Source organism: Anomaloglossus baeobatrachus, chromosome 5 (assembly GCF_048569485.1).
Source record: "Anomaloglossus baeobatrachus isolate aAnoBae1 chromosome 5, aAnoBae1.hap1, whole genome shotgun sequence".
Lineage (NCBI taxonomy): Eukaryota > Metazoa > Chordata > Amphibia > Anura > Aromobatidae > Anomaloglossus > Anomaloglossus baeobatrachus.
The window spans coordinates 528,215,614-528,234,746 of NC_134357.1; the positions used below are offsets into that span (position 1 = coordinate 528,215,614).

The following is a 19,133-nucleotide window of genomic DNA, read 5'->3' on the forward strand; positions in this document are numbered from 1 at the left end:
GTATCCAAATCATGAGTCATTTGTTAGTAGCATGCATAATATTCTTCCATACAGACCAAAGAAATGTACATGGATCTGCATAGAAAATATGACTGGTTTAATTACGGAGGTTAAGACACTTTTAAAGGAACTAGATGGCTAGGAGCCAAGAATACGTAACACGTCTCCTATTGGGTAAACAGTAAATAGCTTATTCTGTAATATATGTATTCTGTAATGTAATGTATTTCCTCATTTATATTAAGCTAAGTCAGCATGATTCACTTGTCACATGAAAGTCCAGACTGTCTGTTGAGTCTTATGATGTCTGAATGCAGATATAGGTGTGGTACACAGTTCAAGCACTATCTTAAATCCTGGTTTTTGGATATCTTCATATAACTCTCAATACTCATAATAGTTCATATAGTTCAGTCCTCAGGCGGTAATGGTGGGACATCATCAAAGGTGGGATGCACAATCGTCTTCTGGTCCACAGGCTTGGATATCCTTTTCTTGGCACAAAGTATCGGGTAGAAGAGGGAAGACAGCCATCTCCTGGTCTCATGTCCGACATATTTTGTAGTGGGATGCATGGATCTTTGTAAGAAAGAGAGAGAAAAGAGAGGAAGAGAGAGAGAAAGATTGAGGAAAGAGAGTGAGAAGAGAGGAAGAGAGAGAAGGATTGAGAAGAGAGAAAGAAAGAGAGAGAAAGAGAGAAAGATCTAGATCTGGTTTGATCTGGAGGAGAAAACTCAAGAACGTGTATTAGGCAAATGTTTAGTTAAACAACAAGTTTAGTTAAAGTATCTGGTGGTACTTCTAAACAGGATTTGATAGGGTCTCAACTTAGTGGTCCCTGCTGGGGTGTGTCTGACACTGAACAATGCAAGGGGAAGACTCTCATGCCCTTGCTTTCTACACTGCCCAATATCCCAACTCTCCCTCTATTCTGTGGCTGGTATAGGGTGTGTAGGGTCAGTTCAGTGTCCAAGGCCTGCCATTTCTCTTTGGCTGGCAGTAAAAGCAGGTCACTAGCCACTTTCTATGGTCTCCGGGAGCCCACAGCAGCACTGTATCTCAGTCCTCTTCTTCTTCTGAGACTTGCTTTTGTAGGGTCAGGACAATGTTTTCTCAAGACTTTCCATCTTTCCTTTCTTCACATTGGGGTAATTTAAAAAGCACAGATTGACTGACTGTTTCTGTGGTAAGTGGTCTTGGGGCTTCTTTGGATGTTCTGTCAGCGAGGGCATTTCTTACTGCTTCCCTTGACTCCTCCAATGTAGGCCTCAACCCTGCTCACTGCGACTCTGTCTGGCAATAGCAAAGCTTCCTTCAATTTTTCTATGGCCTCATGGTGGTGTACAGTACCATTGGCAGTGAGCAAGTCTCTTGTCTTCCATACAGAGTAGATGTTGTCTGCCATCTTGCAGGCTTCAGTGAGAGCACATACCTCTGCTTCTGTTGCAGACAGGGATGCGGGTAGCGACTGCTCTATCAGCACAGTGTTTTCTGCTACCACCACCATAACCGTGTGGAACCGTCTTCTTGATGCACATCTTGATCCATCCGCAAAGGGGTTAAGTCAGGGTCCAAAGGTGTATCCGTCACTGTATCAAATCAAGAGTTTTCTGCCTCAGCTATGCCAGAGTCTACTACCTCTTCCACCAAGGTGTCAGAGGTGGGACACTCCCCCCTTGGAAGAGGGAGAAGTGTATCAGGATTAAGGACCGCACACCGAGAGTTGGTGACTTGATCAGGGAGCAGTGATGTCATACGGGCATTGATCTTCAACTGGTGCTTTAAGTTGGTGTTCAATCTGGCTGAGTAGTATTCAAAGGGCCGCTGTCTTCCTCCATGGTAAACAGGCAGAATGATTTCTGGGCTGAAGATAACGTGATGATACTCTTCAGGTGACTGTGAATGCAGCACATCTGTATGTGGGGTGGTCTTGTAAGCTGTTAGATTCATCTCCATACGTCTTGCCACTTGAAGGAGGGTGTCTTGGTCCTTCCCTCTGTAATCAGGAGTTACCAGCTGTACTTGTTTGCATATGGGCTCTCGGAGACTTGATACACAGCACTATACCCAGGTTTGTAAGAAAGAGCAATGGGTGTAAATTGGGGTCAGGAGAACACTAAGATCCCCTAAAACCCCGGTGAAAAAAAGAGCACAAGAGTGTTTGGTAACTAGCAAGCAGCAGCCCCCCGACTACAAGTACACAACTAGAAATAGCGGTGGAGTGTGCCTACTCTGCCTCTCCTGTGCTGACCCTGTAACTGGGGACCCTACACTCTCCCTCATCCCGACGGTAGACCAAATGGTGGTCAGGGCCGAGCCTCCAGCGTATCCCTATTTCCTGACAGACCCTGCTAACTAAGACACAAAGGATTACTGGGTGCTGCCAACAAAAACCCTAATATGTGCCAACTCCTGATGATCAAAATTCCATTAGGGCCACACGATCCTCCCCCCTCTACATCAGGGAACTCTTGTGCAAGATACCAGGCAGGATAACATACAAGGGAGATTATCTCAAATCTAGGCTGAGCAGCCACTGCCATAGGCAGAAAAATATTCACTGTCCACCAGGACTAATAGTGAGCAGTCTATATGGTCTAATAAATTGTATACTAGGTACAGCAAAAACAAATATGCATAAGTGAAGGGAAAAAGTTTCCACAGGACTATCAGCAATGTCCTTTATTAAGGTTCATTAGTGGGAATACAATGGGGCACAACTGCATATATGACCAAAAACGTAGTGTGGATTTCAGGTCCCTCCTCTGCAGCCTCTGCTGAATCAGCAATAAGATGGGTCCTAAGATGGAGGCTGAAAACAAAAATAGGGAACTGGGTGTCGGCTAGACTAAAATGGCGTCAAAATAGGAACTATGTAGTGACTGGGATAAAATGGCCGCTAAAAGAGGAAGTAGGTGTTGACCAAAAATGGCGTCTGAAAAGGCCTGGGAGGGAGGGACATGGGTTGTGCCATCTACATTCAGGAGGTATTCAATCTGTCACTGGGAATATGGATTATATAGGGACCCCTGTGCTGACCCTGTGACTAGGGACCCTGCGCTCTCCCTCATCTCGACGGTAGACCTAATGGTGGTCAGGGCCGAGCCTCCAGCGTATCCCTATCTCCTGTCAGACCCTGACATAATATCCGTTTACCATACCCCTCCCCAGGGCTGGGCAAAACACAGAGTGACAGAAAGAAATCTACAGGACAGGAAATAATGGGGTGGGCTTACGTGGACACAGTGCTCCACAGACAGTACACAAGTCCAACCTATGGGACAGCTTATAGGGTGGAGGGCGTTGCTTCTAATAATGGGCCTGGAGAAGCCATTTTCACAGACAGGTAAAATACACATAGTGTAGTTACTAGATTCAGAATTACATTTCTTCAAACCATATCAATACTTTCACTTTCGTTGACGTTCAATATCACATCCTGTACCTTCAATCAATTCTCATCTAATCTCTCCCCTTGGGAGAAGTCTCCATTTTCTTTATCAACATGCATCTCACCTTCTGTCACTTACAGATTCCTTCATCTTAAACTTGCTGGTCTAATTTGACCTCATTCACAGATTTTCAAATAGAAAACTAACACTTCTCTTTTTTCAATTTCAACATTTCTACGGTGTTCTACACCAGAAACTGCGTACATTATACATACAACAATAACACCACAGATTCATCTACCGCTTCCAGGAAGAACTAGAGCACATGTCAAACCAGTGTCATGTGGATGGTAAGAAATTACTCACCCTCACTATACACCAGCTGTTGTTGATACTTCGAGTACTAGCAAAATTTGTTCACACTACATGCACCTCATAAGGACTGTCCATCCAAAGCTCAAAAACTTTGATTAAGGCCAAGGTTAAGGATTCTCTCTCTCATGCTCCTCCTACCTAGGCTCGCGGAAAACACATTATATTCCAGTATTCCACCAGATACAGTCAGGGCTCTCAAGGCACTATCCGGGCACTCACCATAACTCTGTACTAGCAGAAACTAAAGAAAATCCCCCTTACCGTCTCCTCTCTGTGGGAGACGTACCAGGATACAGTCAGGGTTCTCAAGGCACTATCAAGGCACTTGCCATAACTCTGAACCTGGACCCTCAGCCTTATCAATTATCGATTATTGATGACACGTCACACATACGTGTATATTACAGTCTATTTACTGCCACACAAACAGTTATATTCTACAAAGTACAAGTTCCCTTTTTTTTTCCCTTCACTCAAAGAAACCGCTGCAATTATACCGTGAACACTTCCTCATTTTTGCTCTAACGCCAGCGGAGCACAGAACTTTTTGTTTTCCACGAACAGGTCTGCTATATTCTTTGCCGTCTTCCAGGCAGTCAAAATAATGAACCAACACATTGATTGACATAACAATAAAAACACTACATATACCATGCAGGTGTGTGAACTCGCCTGCATTACACACTTACACATATAACCATATAACTTGGATCACACCAGAAGTCAGCGTATATAACAACTTCCTCATTTTCCTTCAACGCTAACTCGAAAACGAAACTTCTGCTGAACAGACAAAGACACAGTACATGTAACACAATGCAGACGGATTAAGATAAAAATGACCTTGGTGGGTTCACTTAGGATGTTTATCTCATTCGAGATCGCGGTCATTAGGTGTCTAGACTGGGACAGCCCAACCTCCCCCTTTCGAAATGCAAGGACACGCATGAGGTCTGCGAGGTGAGATAAGAGAAATTTTCTCAGCTCTTGGAGCTGCGCATTCTCCCCTCTCGTGTAGTTGCCTTTTCGAATCAAGGTGTCAGCATGGCCCTCTGTCATTCAGAAGTTCCATCCTAAGGTACGTTTGGGCGCCATTTGTTAAGGGGGCCATAAATTTACAGTGATGCAATCTAATTATGCATCTACCTTAACCCTGTCTGCATCCAAATCAAGAGTCATTTGTTAGCAGCATGCATACTATTCTTCCATACAGACCAGAGAAATGTACATGGATCTGCATAGAAAATATGACTGGTTTAATTACGAAAGTTAAGACACATTTAAAGGAACTAGATGGCTAGGAGCCAAGAATACGTACCACGTCTCCTATTGGGTAAACCGTAACATAGCTTATTCTGTAAGATATGTATACTGTAATGTATAATGTATTTCCTCATTTATATTAAGCTAAGTCAGCATGATTCACTTGTCACATGAAAGTCCAGACTGTCTCTTCAGTCTTATGATGTTTGAATGCAAATATATAGCTTGAACTGTGTACCACACCTATCTTAAATCCTGGGTTCTTGGATATCTTCATATAACTCTTAATACTCATAATAGTTCATAATCTTGTCCATAACAGTTTCCTTTTATTTTTAACTTCTAGTAGGGCCTCAAAGTATAAACTGCTCTCACTTCATTATTTTGAAGGACAGATTAGAAAGGGATAAAGGGGATTTCCCTACCATTGATAGATGATCACTAGTTGCCAATTCATCACTACAGCATAAGTTCCAAGCTCCTCATGTCTCTTTATTACACAGGACGGATGGTTACACAGGTGCCAGGGGCTGACAAGAACAAGTGCTGTACTCTGCTCTCTCCATCAGTTCCCCAGACAGCCACCAATCCAACATCAACATATTTCCCATTAATGTCTCCAGTAATATTATTATTATTATTATTATTATGAGATTCCTTTATGATTGTACAGCTCATCTTCTTCCCATTCAGGTCTCTACAATATTAGAGCCTCTCAGTGGAGATCTTCTATATAAGAGAATTTTCCTGATTGACCCATCAAGGATGAATAAAAACAGAGACAAGATGGTGGAGAGGATATTACAACTCACCCTAGAGATCCTCTTCCGGCTTACTGGAGAGGTGAGAGATTCTGATGATGTCACATTGCATCATTCTTATCTGTGGGAATAACAGATGGCCAGAACTGGAGAGGTGAGGACTCTGGAAATGTCTGTAGTGAGATTTATTAATGTGTCTCTCCATAACCAGGATTACACAGTCGTGAAGAAGACCTCTAGTGAGCGCTGTCAGGCACCTGTGTCTGAGGGATGGGGAAGATCCCCGAGCCAAATCACGGGGCCTCCACCTCACCCCCTGATACATGAGGACATCAATGACCAGAAGATCCTAGAACTCACCTACAAGATGATTGAGCTGCTGACTGGAGAGGTGACACTGCTGGGAATGCTGGGACATTATACAGTAACGCTATGAAGGGATCGGGGGATGACGGTATCATTGTATGTGTCAGGTCCCTATAAGGTGTGAGGATGTCACAGTCTATTTCTCCATGGAGGAGTGGGAGTATTTGGAAGGACACAAAGAAATGTACAATAACACCATGATGGAGGTTCCCCAGCCACTCACATCATTAGGTAATAAACAGGACTAAATACACACGGCCTATAATTATCTGTATGTAAACATGAATTCAGTTCCGGTATATGATTTTTCTAGTTCTATCCAGTAAGAGGACAACACCAGAGAGATGTCCCCATCCTCTTCTTCCACAGGAGTGTAAACCAGAAGATCCCAATGTTCCTCAGGATTATCAGGTAGATGGGGAGAAGTTGACATGAAATCTCCCTATGATGTGTAGACGGCTGTGAAAGTCTTCTGCTAAGTCTTGTTGTATCCACCAGTATTATTTGTTTTATACTTGTGTAATGAGAATGGTGGAGATGGCAGGATTAGAGCTGATCATAGATGTGACTTCTCCACCTGTCTGTAACTTTTACAATATTTGTTTCAGGGTAAAGGTCTGACCCATATTAATACTACAAAGACATTTGTGAGGGGTGATGAGCAGAGTAATGAGGAGATTCCCACAGATAACCGCCCAGGTGAGTAGCGACTACTAAATGTAGAGAGGTCTCAGGTTCTTCTCAGTCACTGCCTGTCATTGCTTTATCGGGGATGTAGTCCGGCCTTGTCACAATCAAGTGGTCACTATTTTTCCACTCGGTCACTGTATGATTCTCATTAAGTTTGACGCGCCCACGGGGTCTTGGCGAGGGTTACTCTTCACCGGGCCAGTTTGGAATGTCATAGCAGCCTGGCCCGGTGTCAATAAAAAGGGTAGATGGGGATGATGGGAGTAGTTATTCGTTGTGCCACCTGCTACAGGAGGTCTTCTCCGGGGCAGATCATAACATAGCTCAGATATTATAGCTCTCCACAGGCAGAGCTTAGGCCCCGGGGAGGATATGGGGAGTAGTAGTCCACTCTAATGAAGGAGTGCGGGAAGGATCAGACGACACAGCGGTTGCAGTTTAAGTTCTTTACTCACTGAGATGTCACCGCCTTTGGAATGCTGGACTCCGCTGTCATGGGCTCCAGTCAATCCCGGATAGGAGGTCAGAACCATTGTTTCTTTCAGTGAGTTCTTCCTCCCTGCGCCGTGTTGTGTGAGTCCCTGCGGCTTGAAGCTACACTGGGACCCGAGTCCTGGGAATGGTTTCTTTTCCCCGTCCCATATAGCAGGCAGCGCGAGTCCGTAGATGGAGCCGCCCTCTGGTCACGACCCCTGGCTCTATATGCTGCTGTGCCCCGGGCACTCTGTGTGGGTCAGAAGACTTAAAATCCTCTGCCCGGCGGATTCTGCTGGCGGGACTTGCAGTGCCCACCAGCCTAAGGCTCTGCACCCTGAAGTGTGCGCTCTGTCCTGAGGGAGCTATGGGGCAGCTCTCCCCTCAGCGACCATGTCCTCCTGCGTCTCACTTGTTTCCTGGTTGCTGACTAACTGTGACTGTCTGAATGTCTGAGTGTATCGCCTTGCTCCCCTGTTTCAAGCTACTCCCCTCCGGGTTCCTGAACTAGTGAGCAGAGGGTCCACTACATTAGTGATGGCCACCCTCCAATGTCTCTACCCTAGCCTAGTCCCAGTGAGAGGGCATTTAAAGGGGTTATCTGGCTTATTTTAACTTTTTTTTTTTATTTCCCTATTGGGCTACATTGGGGCAGGTAAGTAGATAGTGACCACTTACCTGCCGTGCTCTCAGCCCCTCTCCCCAGGCTCAGAGCAGTCATGTGACCACTCCTGCCGCGATTTTGCTGTTTCTGGTCATTTCATGTCAACATGGGCAGGACCATGTTGAAATGGAAATCTGGGAACAGCATGTCGCCGCCCTGCTGGGCGAATACAGTGCATGGAGTCCCCGCTTCCCTTCCCTGCACCCTCCCACACATTCCCCCGCACCCGTACTCTCCCCGCAACCTCCCCTGACACTGCTGTGGGGTCCGTGAGCTGAGGGGAGGGGCCTGGCGGTGGCTGCCCACGGTGTCACCGCCAGCACCGGGCCCCCCATGCTCAGGATCGCACATTCAAATGTATCGGCATCACAGATGCCGATACATTTGAAAGCACTGATGAGAGTGCTGCTTCTCATCACTGCCCGTGCAGTCTGTGTCCCGCTCCTTGCCAGCCCCGTGGCTGCCCGCACTGCAGTATCAGCAGCTTCTCACACTGCAGTGCGGGCAGCCGCGGGGATGACGAGCGCTGCTGTCAGGAGGTTAGATGAGATCATTACCTGCTGTGACGATCTCCTGCACTCCTGACGTCAGCGCTGTCACTGCCTTCTATGCCCGCCGTGTTCTCACATCAAGTCTCGCGGGCGGTCCGAGACTATCACTAGCCGTGACGTCACGAGCTCCCGCGATACTGCAGAGAACGCGGCGGGCAATGGAAGTCAGTGACAGCGCTGACGTCAGGAGTGCAAGAGATCGTCACAGCAGGTAATGATCTCATCTAACCTCCTTACAGCAGCGCTCGTCATCCCCTGCAGTGACCTGGGCTGACCAAATGATGTTAGCTCAGGTCACTGCACTACTCTCCCAGCCAATGGGGAACATTCTTCATGTTCTTCATTGACTGGGACATTGACTATGGTATGGATCGTCGTGGGACCTCCTTATTGGATTACGCCAGACCCGGATTTGATTGTTCTTTTCAATAAATTGGTGAAAGATGGAATGTGTTGGGGAGTGTTTTTTCAAATAAAACTTTTTTGTTGTCTATTTTTTTTTTTTTTTTTTTATTACTGACTGGGTTCGTGATGTTGGGTATCTGATAGACGCTTGACATCACTAACCCCAGGGCCTGATGCCAGGTGACATTACACATCTGGCATCAACCCCATATATTACCCCGTTTGCCACCGCACCAGGACAATGGGATGAGTTGGGGAAAAGCGCCAAGATTGGCACATCTAATGGATGTGCCACTTCTGGGGCGGCTGCGGCCTGCTATTTTTTAGGCAGGGGAGTGTCCAATAACAGTGGACCTCCCTAGTCTGAGAATACCAGACCACAGCTGTCCGCTTTACCTTGGCTGGTGATCCAATTTGGGGGGGACCCCATGTTTTTTGTTTTAAATTATTTATTTAATTTAAAATAACAGCGGGGGGTGCCCTCTGTGGATTACCAGGCAAGGTGAAGCTGCCAGCTGTGGTCTGCAGCCGTCTGCTTTATCCTAGCTGGCTACAAAAGATATGGTGGACCCCACGTCGTTTTTTTTTTAATTATTTATTTATTTTTTGGCTAAATACAAGGCTAAGCACCCTTTAGTGCCACATGAAAGTCACTAAAGGGTGCCAGCTTAGAATATGTAGGGGGGTGGGACATTATATAGGTCTTTATCTATCTATCTATCTCTCTATCCCTCTGTTCATTCATTCATTCATCCATCCCTCTATCTCTCTGTCTATGTCTATCCATCTCTATATCTACTCATCTATTTATCTTTCTTGCTGCTTCCGTTTTTTGCGGTCCGCAAAAAAAAAAAACCATAAGGCACACGGATGACACACGGACCGTGTACGGAACAGAGGTCACACTGATGACACACGAATGCATCCGTGAAAAAAACGGACCGTTGTTTGCGGACCGCAAAAACGGAACGGTCATGTGAATGTAGCCTACATGTGTTCCCTATGGGAGTAGGGGTCGGTACAGAACGATGGAGGGGGTCGGTGCAGAACGATGGTGGGGGGGGGGTCGGTACAGAGCGCCACGTGTGTGTGTGTGTGTGTGTGTGTGTGTGTGGAGGGTTGCGAAGCCTGATGTGTGTGTGGGGGTGCAGAGCCCTATGTGGTGTGGTGTGCTGAGCCCTATGTGGTGGTGGTGCATACAGGGCCAGCTCCAGGTTTTTGTGGGCCCTGGGCGAAAGAGTCTCAGTGGGCCCCATCCACACATAGACATGCACAGATACATACACATACAGGCATACGTACACATACTTATTTAAAGAGAAATTCACAAAAACACATAAATAGACATAAATCTAGACACTGACATACATAGATACATCATCACACACACACACACATTATTTTTATATATTTATCCTGTATATATATTTCTAATATTGTGAAGCCGGCAACACCATTCCACATTCACCTCCCGGCTTGTCTAACAGACATGGCAGCACATAGAGCACACTAACACTGCTGTATATACATCACAAGAGAGGCTGGGGACATACACATTACTGGGGGGTTATATATTACTGAGGAAAGGGGTATACAGCAATGGGGGGCATAGCTCTAGAGGAGGGCAGTGACTCTGAGGTGGGGGGACAAACAGCTGTGAGGTGGGGGGTGACATGCAGCTCTGGGGGTATACAGCTCTCGGGGGTATACAGCACTGGGATGGGGGGACATACAGCTCTGAGGGGGTATACAGCACCTGGGTGGAGGGAACATACAACTCTGGGGGTATAGTAGTATGGAGCCCCCATGTTGTGTTATGGACCCCCCATTGTCCTCCATATAGTACTATGTAGCCCCCATATGCACTATGCAGCCCCCATATGCACTATGCAGCCTCCATATAACATTAAGCAGCCCCCATATAGCACAATGCAGACCCATATAGCATTAGGCACCTTCATGTAGCATACAGCCTGCATATAGCACAATGCAGACCCAGATAGCATTAGGCATCCTCATGTAGTATACAGCCCACATATAGCACAATGCAGACACACATAGCATTAGGCACCTGCATGTAGTATACATCCAACATATAGCACAATGCAGACCCAGATAGCAATAGGCACCCTCATGTAGTATACAGCCCACATATAGCACAATACAGACCCAGATAGCATAAGGCACCCTCATGTACTATACATTCCCTATATACCACAGTACAGAGCCAGATAGCATTAGGCACCCTCATGTAGTATATAACCCCTATATACCACTTTGCAGAGCCAGATAGCATTAAGCACCCTCATGTAGTGCAGAGCCCCTATATAGTACACTGCAGAGTCATATAGCATTAGGCACCCTCATGTAGTATACAGCCCGTATATACCACAGTGCAGAGCTAGATAGCATTAGACACCCTCATGTAGTACACAGCACCTATATAGCAACAGTGCAGAGCCAGATAGCATTAGGTATCCTCATGTAGTACAGAGCCCTATATAGTACAGTGCAGACCCAGACAGCATTACGCATCCTCATGTAGTATACATCTTGTATATAGCACAGCCTGTATATAGCACAGTGCAGAGCCAGATAGCTATAGGCACCCTCATGTAGCATACAGCTTGTATATAGCACAGCCTGTATATAGCACACTGCAGAGCCAGATAGCAATAGGCACCCTCATGTAACCCTCATGTAGCATACAGCTTATATATAGCACAGCCTCTATATAGCACAGTGCAGAACCAGATAGCAGTAGGCACCTTCATGTAGCATACAGCTTGTATATAGCACAGCCTGTATATAGCACAGTGCAGAGCTAAATAGCAATAGGCACCCTCATGTAGCATACAGCTTGTATATAGAACAGCCTGTATATAGCACACTGCAGAGCCAGATAGCAATAGGCACCCTCATGTAACCCTCATGTAGCATACAGCTTGTATATAGAACAGCCTGTATATAGCACAGTGCAGAACCAGATAGCAATAGGCACCCTCATGTAGTATACATCTTGTATATAGCACAGCCTGTATATAGCACAGTGCAGAGCCATATAGCAATAGGCACCCTCATGTAGCATACAGCTTGTATATAACACAGCATGTATATAGCACAGTGCAGAGCCAGAAAGCAGTAGGCACCCTCATGTAGCATACAGCTTGTATATACCGTATTTTTCCAAAAATAAGACACTCTTATATTTTTTTTGCCCCCCAAAAAAGCACTAGGGCTTATTTTTGGAGGAGGTCTTATTCTTGAAGAAACACGGTTGGGGGTAAGTTTACCCCCCAAAAAAGCAGACCCCCCCCCACTTCCCCGGAGACTCATACTCACCAGACCAGGACGTCTGTGTGGCTCCCAGGTCCTCCCTGTGATCTCCGTTCAGTGCTGCATGCTGTCCTACCCTTCTGCTGGCTGACACGCTGACACGCTGACACACACAGCAGATCGCACACACAGCAGATCGCACACACAGCAGATCACACACACAGAAGATCACACACAGCAGATCACACACACAGCAGATCACACACAGACAGCAGATCGCAGATATACACAGCAGATCGCAGGCACACACAGCAGATCGCAGGCACACACAGCCGATGACAGATATACACATCCGATCGCAGGCACACACAGCCGATCACAGATACACACATCCGATCACAGATACACACATCTGATCACAGGCACACACAGCCGATCACAGATACACACATCCGATCACAGGCACACACAGCCGATCACAGATACACACATCCGATCACAGGCACACACAGCCGATCACAGATACACACATCCGATCACAGGCACACACAGCCGATCACAGATGCACACAGCCGTACGCAGACACACACAGCCGTACGCAGACACACACAGCAGATCACAGACGCACACACACACATCACATCAAATCCAGCACTTACGGCAGCAGGGAATGAGAGCAAGTCACGTGTCCGGCCGCAGGTCCTGTTCGGCGCGCTGCACCGCACTGCCTCTCAGGATTCTCCCGGCGAGAAGAGATCGGTGAGGTGAGTGTGTATGCGATCCAATGTGTGTGCGATCCGATGTTTGTGTGTGTGATTTGATGTTTGCGTGTGATCCGATGTTTGTGTGCGCGATCTGACTGTGTGTGCGATCCGATGTTTTTGTGTGAGATCTGATTGTGTGTGTGTGTGTGTGATCTGATGTGTGCAGGTGTGTGATCACTGCAGGTCCTGCCGCTCAGTGTCGGGTGAGTGTAATTTTCGGGTGCCGCTGTCTATAATGAAGTGTCCTGCAGTATCTGTATTTTTTTTAGCTGCATGGACACTTCATTATTGATCCGCGACTAGGGCTTATTTTCGGGGGAGGGCTTATATTTAAGCCTTTCTCCGAAAATGCTGAAAATCCCTGCTAGGGCTTATTTTGGGGGGAGGTCTTATTTTTGGAAAAACACAGTACCACAGCCTGTATATGTCAGAGCCAGGTGGACGGGCAGACCCAGGAGGTGGATCCACTGGGCCGAACTCCTAGATGGTGGTAAGGGGTCCGGTAGCTGGAGCACTATAGGCAGCAGAACAGTCCGTGCATATGAGTTTAACGGAGAAGTCCCTGGGACCACGGAGTCACTGTAGGTAGTCCGGGTGACGTAGCTCAGGTTCGGAAGCTGAGAAGATGTCAGGCGGGGTCCGGAACCTTCGGAGCGAGATGACTGGTCACCGCAGGGATCCGAGATGGTACGGACTGTCAGGATGGCAGATGGACAGCGTTCGGGGTTCGGGATTCGGCAGGACCGGATGGCGAGGCAGGCACGGCTCTACAAGAGAGATAGGTGAGTATATCATATAGACACCAGGAGACCTGACTCCTAGCTTGGGAAACACGAAGATCAGGCCCCGCCCCCTTGGACATTAAACCCCTTTATACCCTGTACCTGTTTGCATCATTTCCTGTTAATGGACGCTGGCCCTTTAAGAAAGGGTCAATGACCGCGCGCGCCCTAATGCGCATGCGCGCGGCCCGAGTGCCAGAAGCCAGGGCAGGAAGCTGCGAGGAGGAAGGAGCAGGGCTGGGCTGGGGCTGAGAAGCCGACGGGCGCCGGGAGCGGGGACCAGGACGCCGGGGACGGGCTGGTAATGGACGCTGGAGAGCGGGGCGCGGCGGTGACCGGACCAAGGAACCGGGAAGCGAGGCAGGGGAGCCGGGACGCGTGACAGGTGAGCCGGGGGACAGCGCAGGGGACCCGGGGAGCGTGACAGTACCCCCCCCCCACGCCCCCCTCCCCGCAACCGGGACAGGAAGGCACGGATCAGCGGAGTACCCACATTCTCCCGGGGCTCCCAGGATCTATCCTCAGGACCATACCCTGCCCAGTCCACCAGGAAGAACTGTCGACCCCGGACGGTTTTCACGGCCACGATATCCCTTACCGCATAGATGTCGTCATCGGCAATAGGAGGAGGAGCCGAACTGGCAGCAGCGGAGAAGGGACCAAGGACAACCGGCTTGAGCAGGGAGACGTGGAAGGAATTGGGTATCCTCATCGTGGCCGGGAGCTGTAGCTTGTAGGAGACCTCATTGATCTTGTTGAGGACTTTAAACGGCCCGATGTAGCGAGGACCCAGCTTGTAGGATGGTATCTTCAATCGGACATACTTGGAAGCAAGCCAGACTAGATCTCCAGGAGAGAAACACGGAGGGTCCAGACGTCTCTTGTCTGCGTGTCTCTTCATCCGTAGGGAAGCACGCCCAAGGGACGCCTTGACAGAGTCCCAAATGGTTGCAAAGTCACGGGCTACAGTATCGGCAGCAGGGACATCCGAAGAAGGGGATATAGGCAATGGGACGGAGGGCTGAAGTCCGTAAACGACATGGAAGGGAGAGCTGGAGGACGACTCACTGATGTGGTGGTTATGGGAGAATTCCGCCCAAGGAAGAAGCGTGGACCAGTCGTCGTGATGGGCGTTGACGTAGTGTCGTAAGAAGGAGGTCAAGATTTGATTGACCCTCTCCACTTGGCCATTAGACTGAGGATGGTAGGCTGAAGAAAAGTCCAGAGTCACTCCCAGATGTTTGCAGAGCGCCCTCCAGAAGCGGGAGGTGAACTGAGTTCCTCTGTCGGATACGATGTGTGATGGAAAGCCATGCAAGCGGAAGATGTGATGTATATAGGCGTCCGCGAGTTCCTGAGCAGAGGGCAGTCCAGTCATAGGGATGAAATGTGCCATTTTAGAGAACCGATCCACCACGACCCATATGACTGTGTGTCCGGAGGACAATGGCAAGTCCGTAATAAAGTCCATCGCTATGTGTTGCCATGGAACTGAGGGTATCGGCAGAGGCAGAAGACGGCCATATGGCAGGTGTTTGGGCGTCTTGTTCCTGGCACAAGAGGAGCAGGCAGAGACAAAAGCAACGACGTCCGTGCGAAGAGATGGCCACCAGTAGTGACGTACAATCGTGCTCCATGTTCTCTTCTGACCAGCATGACCGGCTGTTTTCGAGGCATGGCCCCAGTGTAACACTTTTTGCCTGTCAGTCTCAGAGACATAGGTCTTCCCGGGCGGTATCTGGGCCAGGGTGACAGGGGCCACCGGAATGATTTTGCTAGGACAGATGATGGGTTGGGTAGTCTCCTCCTCCTGCTCCATGGGCATGAAAGACCTGGACAAGGCATCAGCGCGTACATTCTTGTCCGCAGGTCGGAAATGGAGCTGGAAATCAAACCTGGCAAAGAATAAGGACCACCTGGCTTGCCGTGGGTTCAGTCGCTGAGCGGACCTCAGGTATTCCAGGTTCTTGTGGTCCGTGTAAATAATCACGGGGTACACTGCTCCTTCCAGAAGGTAGCGCCATTCCTCCAGAGCCAGTTTGACTGCCAAGAGCTCTCGGTCACCGATGGTGTAGTTGCGTTCAGGCGCAGAGAAGCTCTTGGAGAAGAAACCGCAAGTCACCATCTTCCCGGAGGATGACTTCTGCATGAGGACTGCTCCGGCTCCCGAGGAGGAGGCATCCACCTCCAAGGTGAACTGGCGGTTTAACTCCGGATGGTGGAGTACAGGAGAGGAGGCAAATGCCCGCTTCAGAGAGCAAAACGCGGCGTCGGCCACAGGTGACCAGTCCTTTGGATTAGCCTCCTTCTTGGTCAAAGCGGAGAGAGGAGCAGTCAGAGCAGAGAAGTGAGGGATAAACTGGCGGTAGTAGTTGGCAAATCCCAGGAAACGTTGGATTGCCTTCAGTCCAGAAGGAGGAGGCCAGTTGAGAATGGAGGAGACCTTCTTTGGATCCATCTGCAGTCCGGTATCAGAGATGATGTACCCCAGGAAGGGGAGAGAGGACTGCTCAAAGACACACTTCTCGTACTTGGCGTACAGACGATTCTCTCTCAGTCTTTGTAGAACCAGCTGTACGTTCTCTCTGTGGGTCTGGAGGTCCGGAGATAAGACAAGGATGTCATCCAGATACACTACCACACAGACGTAGAGAAGGTCCCGGAAAACGTCGTTCACCAGTTCTTGGAAGACGGCTGGGGCATTACACAGGCCGAAGGGCATCACGCAGTATTCATAGTGCCCATCGCGAGTATTGAACGCAGTCTTCCATTCGTCCCCAGAGCGGATGCGTACCAGATTGTAAGCACCCCGAAGATCCAGCTTGGTGAACACACGAGCTCCCCTAAGCCGGTCAAATAATTCGGGGATGAGTGGCAGAGGGTACTTGTTTTTCACGGTGATCTGGTTCAATCCCCGGTAGTCTATACATGGGCGTAGGTCGCCCTCTTTCTTCTTCACGAAGAAGAAGCCTGCTCCAGCAGGAGAGGAGGATCTCCGAATGAATCCCCTTGCCAGGCTCTCTGTGATGTAAGTAGACATGGCCCTTGTTTCGGCTGGAGACAATGGATATATCCGTCCTCGAGGTGGTGTTGTTCCTGGGAGCAGGTCAATGGCACAATCGTAAGGACGATGTGGCGGAAGTACCTCAGACTCCTTTTTATCAAAGACGTCTGCGAAGGACCAATAGGCCGAGGGCAGTCCCAGTAGGTTCTCTGGAACCGGAGGCCGTCGGATGGGTTGTATGGACTTCAGACACTTCTCATGGCACGAAGAGCCCCATCGGGTGATTTCGCCAGTGCCCCAGCTGACTGATGGTTCGTGTGTCCGCAACCAGGGAAGTCCCAGCAGGATCTGATGGGACATGCGTGGAAGGACATAGAGAGCGATGTTCTCGGTGTGCAGGGCACCGATACGCAGTTCGACCGGCCTGGTGACCCAGGAGATGGTGTCAGAGAGGGGTCTCCCATCCACAGAGGCAATCACTAGGGGCTTGTCGAGTGGAGTAACAGGCACCTGGTACTTGTCCACCGTGGCCTGCTGGATGAAATTGCCTGCTGCCCCGGAATCGAGGTATGCTTCAGCCGTGAACCGCGTCTCTCCCGTTGTCACTTGCACAGTCCACGTAACCGGGTCTGAGAGAGTCCCAGCACCTAGGGTGGCCTCTCCTACCAACCCTAGGCTTTGGAGTTTCCCGGCCTCTCTGGACAGGAGCGTAGCAGGTGTGTGCCCTCTCCGCAGTAAAAGCAGAGACCCTTGGCGAGCCGCTCTGCTCGACGTTGTTCAGATTGCCGCACTTGGTCGATCTGCATGGGCTCGTGGACGGGGGCCCCAGCTGTCGATGACTGAAGTACGGAGGGCTTCTGCGGAGGAGAGGAATGCCGTACCGGACGTCTCTCACGGGACACTTCCTTGGATCGCTCCTGAAAGCGAATGTCTACTCGTGTCGCTAGGGCAATCAGGGCATCCAGGGTGGTCGGTACGTCACGACCCGCCAGCTCATCTTTAATTCGCCCCGAGAATCCTTCCCAGAAGGCGGCGGTTAGGGCCTCGTTGTTCCAGCCGAGTTCCGAAGCCAGGGTGCGAAACCGGACTGCGTACTGACCCACCGTCAGAGTCCCCTGACGCAACCGGAGAAGAGACGAAGCAGACGCGGAGGCGCGTCCGGGCTCATCAAAGGTGCCACGGAATGCCTGCAGGAACTCTTGGATGTTCGTGGTCACAGGATCCCCTTCTCCCACAAGGGGTTCATCCACGCCAGTGCCTCACCCTCTAGATGGGACATGATGAAGGCGACCTTGGCTTGGTCGGAGGCAAACAAATGCGGCAGCTGCGTGAAATGGAGGGAGCATTGGTTTAAGAATCCCCTGCAGGTCTTGGGGTCTCCGGCGTACCGGGGTGGTGAGGCCAAACGAAGTCTGGAAGTATCTGAAGAAGTCGCCATGGGAGCTGGAGCCGTGGCTTGACTAGTGGAAGCCCGGGATGTTGAAGACGCAACTGCTGCTTGTAGCGTGTTCAGGCGGGCGTCCACAGAAGACATGAACTGCAGCATGCGGGTCTGAGTCTCACGCTGGCGTTGGAGTTCCTCCTGTACGGCTGCTAGTGCTGCAGCGGGATCCATGGCCTGATCTTACTGTCAGAGCCAGGTGGACGGGCAGACCCAGGAGGTGGATCCACTGGGCCGAACTCCTAGATGGTGGTAAGGGGTCCGGTAGCTGGAGCACTATAGGCAGCAGAACAGTCCGTGCATATGAGTTTAACGGAGAAGTCCCTGGGACCACGGAGTCACTGTAGGTAGTCCGGGTGACGTAGCTCAGGTTCGGAAGCCGAGAAGATGTCAGGCGGGGTCCGGAACCTTCGGAGCGAGATGACGGGTCACCGCAGGGATCCGAGATGGTACGGACTGTCAGGATGGCAGATGGACAGCGTTCGGGGTTCGGGATTCGGCAGGACCGGATGGCGAGGCAGGCACGGCTCTACAAGAGAGATAGGTGAGTATATCATATAGACACCAGGAGACCTGACTCCTAGCTTGGGAAACACGAAGATCAGGCCCCGCCCCCTTGGACATTAAACCCCTTTATACCCTGTACCTGTTTGCATCATTTCCTGTTAATGGACGCTGGCCCTTTAAGAAAGGGTCAATGACCGCGCGCCCTAATGCGCATGCGCGCGGCCCGAGTGCCAGAAGCCAGGGCAGGAAGCTGCGAGGAGGAAGCAGCAGGGCTGGGCTGGGGCTGAGAAGCCGACGGGCGCCGGGAGCGGGGACCAGGACGCCGGGGACGGGCTGGTAATGGACGCTGGAGAGCGGGGCACGGCGGTGACCGGACCAAGGAACCGGGAAGCGAGGCAGGGGAGCCAGGACGCGTGAC

The 19,133-nt window shown here is 49.8% G+C and overlaps 1 protein-coding gene across 1 annotated transcript in view; it reads left to right on the forward strand.

Annotated features, from left to right (window-relative positions):
* The window catches only part of LOC142312163 (uncharacterized), a 196,729-nt gene that overhangs the window by 70,549 nt on the left and 107,047 nt on the right, over window positions 1–19,133 (forward strand). The window contains exons 12-17 of the mRNA XM_075351065.1: window positions 2,060–2,071; window positions 5,724–5,873; window positions 6,003–6,182; window positions 6,265–6,388; window positions 6,471–6,568; window positions 6,766–6,856. Coding sequence (XP_075207180.1) covers window positions 2,060–2,071; window positions 5,724–5,873; window positions 6,003–6,182; window positions 6,265–6,388; window positions 6,471–6,568; window positions 6,766–6,856 — 655 coding nt within the window. The remainder of the gene's footprint in view (window positions 1–2,059; window positions 2,072–5,723; window positions 5,874–6,002; window positions 6,183–6,264; window positions 6,389–6,470; window positions 6,569–6,765; window positions 6,857–19,133) is intronic.